Source organism: Poecilia reticulata, unplaced genomic scaffold (genome assembly GCF_000633615.1).
Source record: "Poecilia reticulata strain Guanapo unplaced genomic scaffold, Guppy_female_1.0+MT scaffold_236, whole genome shotgun sequence".
NCBI lineage: Eukaryota > Metazoa > Chordata > Actinopteri > Cyprinodontiformes > Poeciliidae > Poecilia > Poecilia reticulata.
In genome coordinates this window covers 158,935-161,460 of record NW_007615028.1, presented here as the reverse complement: position 1 = coordinate 161,460, position 2,526 = coordinate 158,935, and the positions used below count along the sequence as shown (strand labels likewise).

At 57.1% G+C, this 2,526-nt stretch overlaps 1 protein-coding gene across 2 annotated transcripts in view; it reads left to right on the top strand.

Moving 5' to 3' along the window:
* LOC103460382 (disabled homolog 2-interacting protein-like) overlaps positions 1-2,526 on the top strand; it is a 21,704-nt gene that overhangs the window by 10,720 nt on the left and 8,458 nt on the right. For both annotated transcript variants that reach the window (XM_008402527.2, XM_008402526.2), the window contains 7 exons: positions 139-283; positions 368-540; positions 600-871; positions 1,412-1,620; positions 1,699-1,843; positions 1,916-2,060; positions 2,129-2,365. In XM_008402527.2, coding sequence (XP_008400749.1) covers positions 139-283; positions 368-540; positions 600-871; positions 1,412-1,620; positions 1,699-1,843; positions 1,916-2,060; positions 2,129-2,365 — 1,326 coding nt within the window. The remainder of the gene's footprint in view (positions 1-138; positions 284-367; positions 541-599; positions 872-1,411; positions 1,621-1,698; positions 1,844-1,915; positions 2,061-2,128; positions 2,366-2,526) is intronic.

Here is a 2,526-nt window from a genome sequence, read left to right as displayed (position 1 = left end):
GCTAGCGCTGATTCCTCAGTGACCGGATGCGACGCAGCAGTCTGCCAGTCAAACTGCACCACACCACTACTGGGTCCACGCTGCCAGCAGGGGGCGCTCAGCAGAGAGCTGCCCTCTAACCTGCTGTGTGATTTTCAGGTGTGTGATGCAGCGGCTGCGTTGTGGTAGCCAGGAGTCGTTGCTAAGCACCGGCTGCGTGTCATCGCTGGAGCTCAGAATGGACCAATCAGTGATCATCAAACCCGTCCACTCGTCCCTGCTGGGACAGGACTATTGCTTTGAGGTGATGCCCGCCTCTAGCACTGCATGTTTACTGATCCTGCCAGTCCTGCTGGCCCACCCTGGTGACCCTGCCTCTGTCTCCTAGGTAACGACCTCTACCGGCACCAAGTGCTTCTCGTGCCGCTCAGCGGCCGAGCGAGACAAGTGGATGGAGAACCTGCGGCGGGCCGTCCACCCCAACAAGGACAACAGCCGGCGGGTGGAGAACGTCCTGACGGTGTGGGTGATCGAGGCCAAAGACCTGCCCGCCAAGAAACGGTAAGGTTCTGGTCCCGCTCTCAGTCCGGCCGGCTCCACAGCACGGTGTCGTCCTGCAGGTACTTCTGCGAACTCTGTCTGGACGACAACCTGTACGCTCGGACCTCCTGCAAGCTGAAGACGGACAACATCTTCTGGGGGGAGCGCTTCGACTTCAGCAGCCTGCCGTCCGTCTCGTCCATCACGCTGCACCTCTACAAAGACACGGACCGCAAGAGGAAGAAGGACAAGAGCAGCTATGTGGGCCTGGTCATCATCCCCGCTGCCATGGTGACCGGCCGGCAGCTGGTGGAGAAGTGGTACTCTGTGAGCACGCCCAGTACGCTGCGAGGTACGTAGACCGCCGCCACTTCTGGTCAGCATCTGGAATCAGCTTCATCTGGACCAAAAGGACCAAAGCTTTTGATTCGCCTGTCTGAAGGAAACACCTGGACAGGTGTTGGTTAGTTAGTCCAGAACATTCACATGAATGACCAACGTGACAGAGGCAGATAAAGGAGGACAGGTTGTAATCCAGACCATAATAATCAATGTTCCATTGATTATTAATCAAAGCAGGAGGACTCTTTGGTTTACAGGTGGTCAGTTTTTCGGCAGCGTTGCAGTTTTCTGAAAGTTTAGCCAGGTTGACATAACTCAGTGAATGTCTCTTGGTGCGAAGCCATTTAGAAAGTATCAGGCTGTTTTCGCCCCTGATAGTCTAGCAGACTTTGACTGGACCAAACCAAACCTTTGACAAGCGGACTGGACTTTATACTCCTGCTCTGATGGAGCCTCATGTGACTGTCCTGACCTCCAGCTGGAACATCTGGATGACGGTCAGATCTGCTGCATCCAGATGTTCAGTAACCTCCTTCTTCCCCGACCTCAGCCAAGTCGTCGGTTCCGACGATCCGGGTCAAGGCCCGGTATCAGAGCATCGTCATCCTGCCGATGGAGCAGTACAAGGAGTTTGCGGAGTACATCAGCGCCAACTACCTGCTGCTCTGCTCCACCCTGGAGGCCTCCATCAGCCTGAGGGCCAAGGAGGAGCTGGCTGCTGCGCTGGTCCACATCCTGCACAGCACGGGCAAGGCCAAGGTAGCCCCGCCCACTCCGCATAGCCCCGCCCCTATTCGCCAGACCACGCCCACCTCCACCTTCCCTTCTTGCCTGCAGGACTTCCTGACAGACCTGATGATGTCGGAGGTCGACCGTTGCCGTGACAACGATCAGCTGATCTTCAGAGAGAACACGTTGGCCACTAAAAGCATTGAGGAATACCTGAAGCTGATTGGCCAGAAGTACCTGCAGGACGCCTTGGGTACGCGCTCCCAGAGCCGCCAAGCTTCCTCAGGTGAGCTCGTCTGAACACCGGCTCTGTTTGTGCGTCCAGGTGAGTTCATCAAAGCTCTCTATGAGTCTGACGAGAACTGCGAGGTGGACCCGTCGCGCTGCGCGGCCTCTGACCTCGCAGAGCATCAGGCCAACCTGAGGATGTGCTGCGAACTCGCCTTCTGCAAGATCCTGGACTCCTACAGGTGAGCACCACACAGGTGAGAGCGGTGTTTAGTGTTCAGGGTGTTTCAGTGTTGCTCCGCCCACTCAGGGTCTTCCCACGCGAGCTGAAGGAGGTGTTTGCCTCATGGCGTCAGGAGTGCAGTAACCGGGGGCGACCGGATATCAGCGAGCGCCTCATCAGCGCCTCGCTGTTCCTCCGCTTCCTGTGCCCCGCCGTGATGTCGCCCTCGCTGTTTGACCTCACGCAGGAGTACCCCGACGAGCGCACCGCCAGAACACTGACCCTGATCGCCAAGGTCATCCAGAACCTGGCCAACTTCAGCAAGTACGTCTGGGCTCTTATTGTGAAGGGCCTGCATGCCTGGGATCAGATCTGGGATCAGATCTGGGTTCAGATCTGGGTTCAGATCTGGGTTCAGATCTGGGATCAGATCTGGGATCAGATCTGGGTTCAGATCTGGGATCAGATCTGGGTTCAGATCTGGG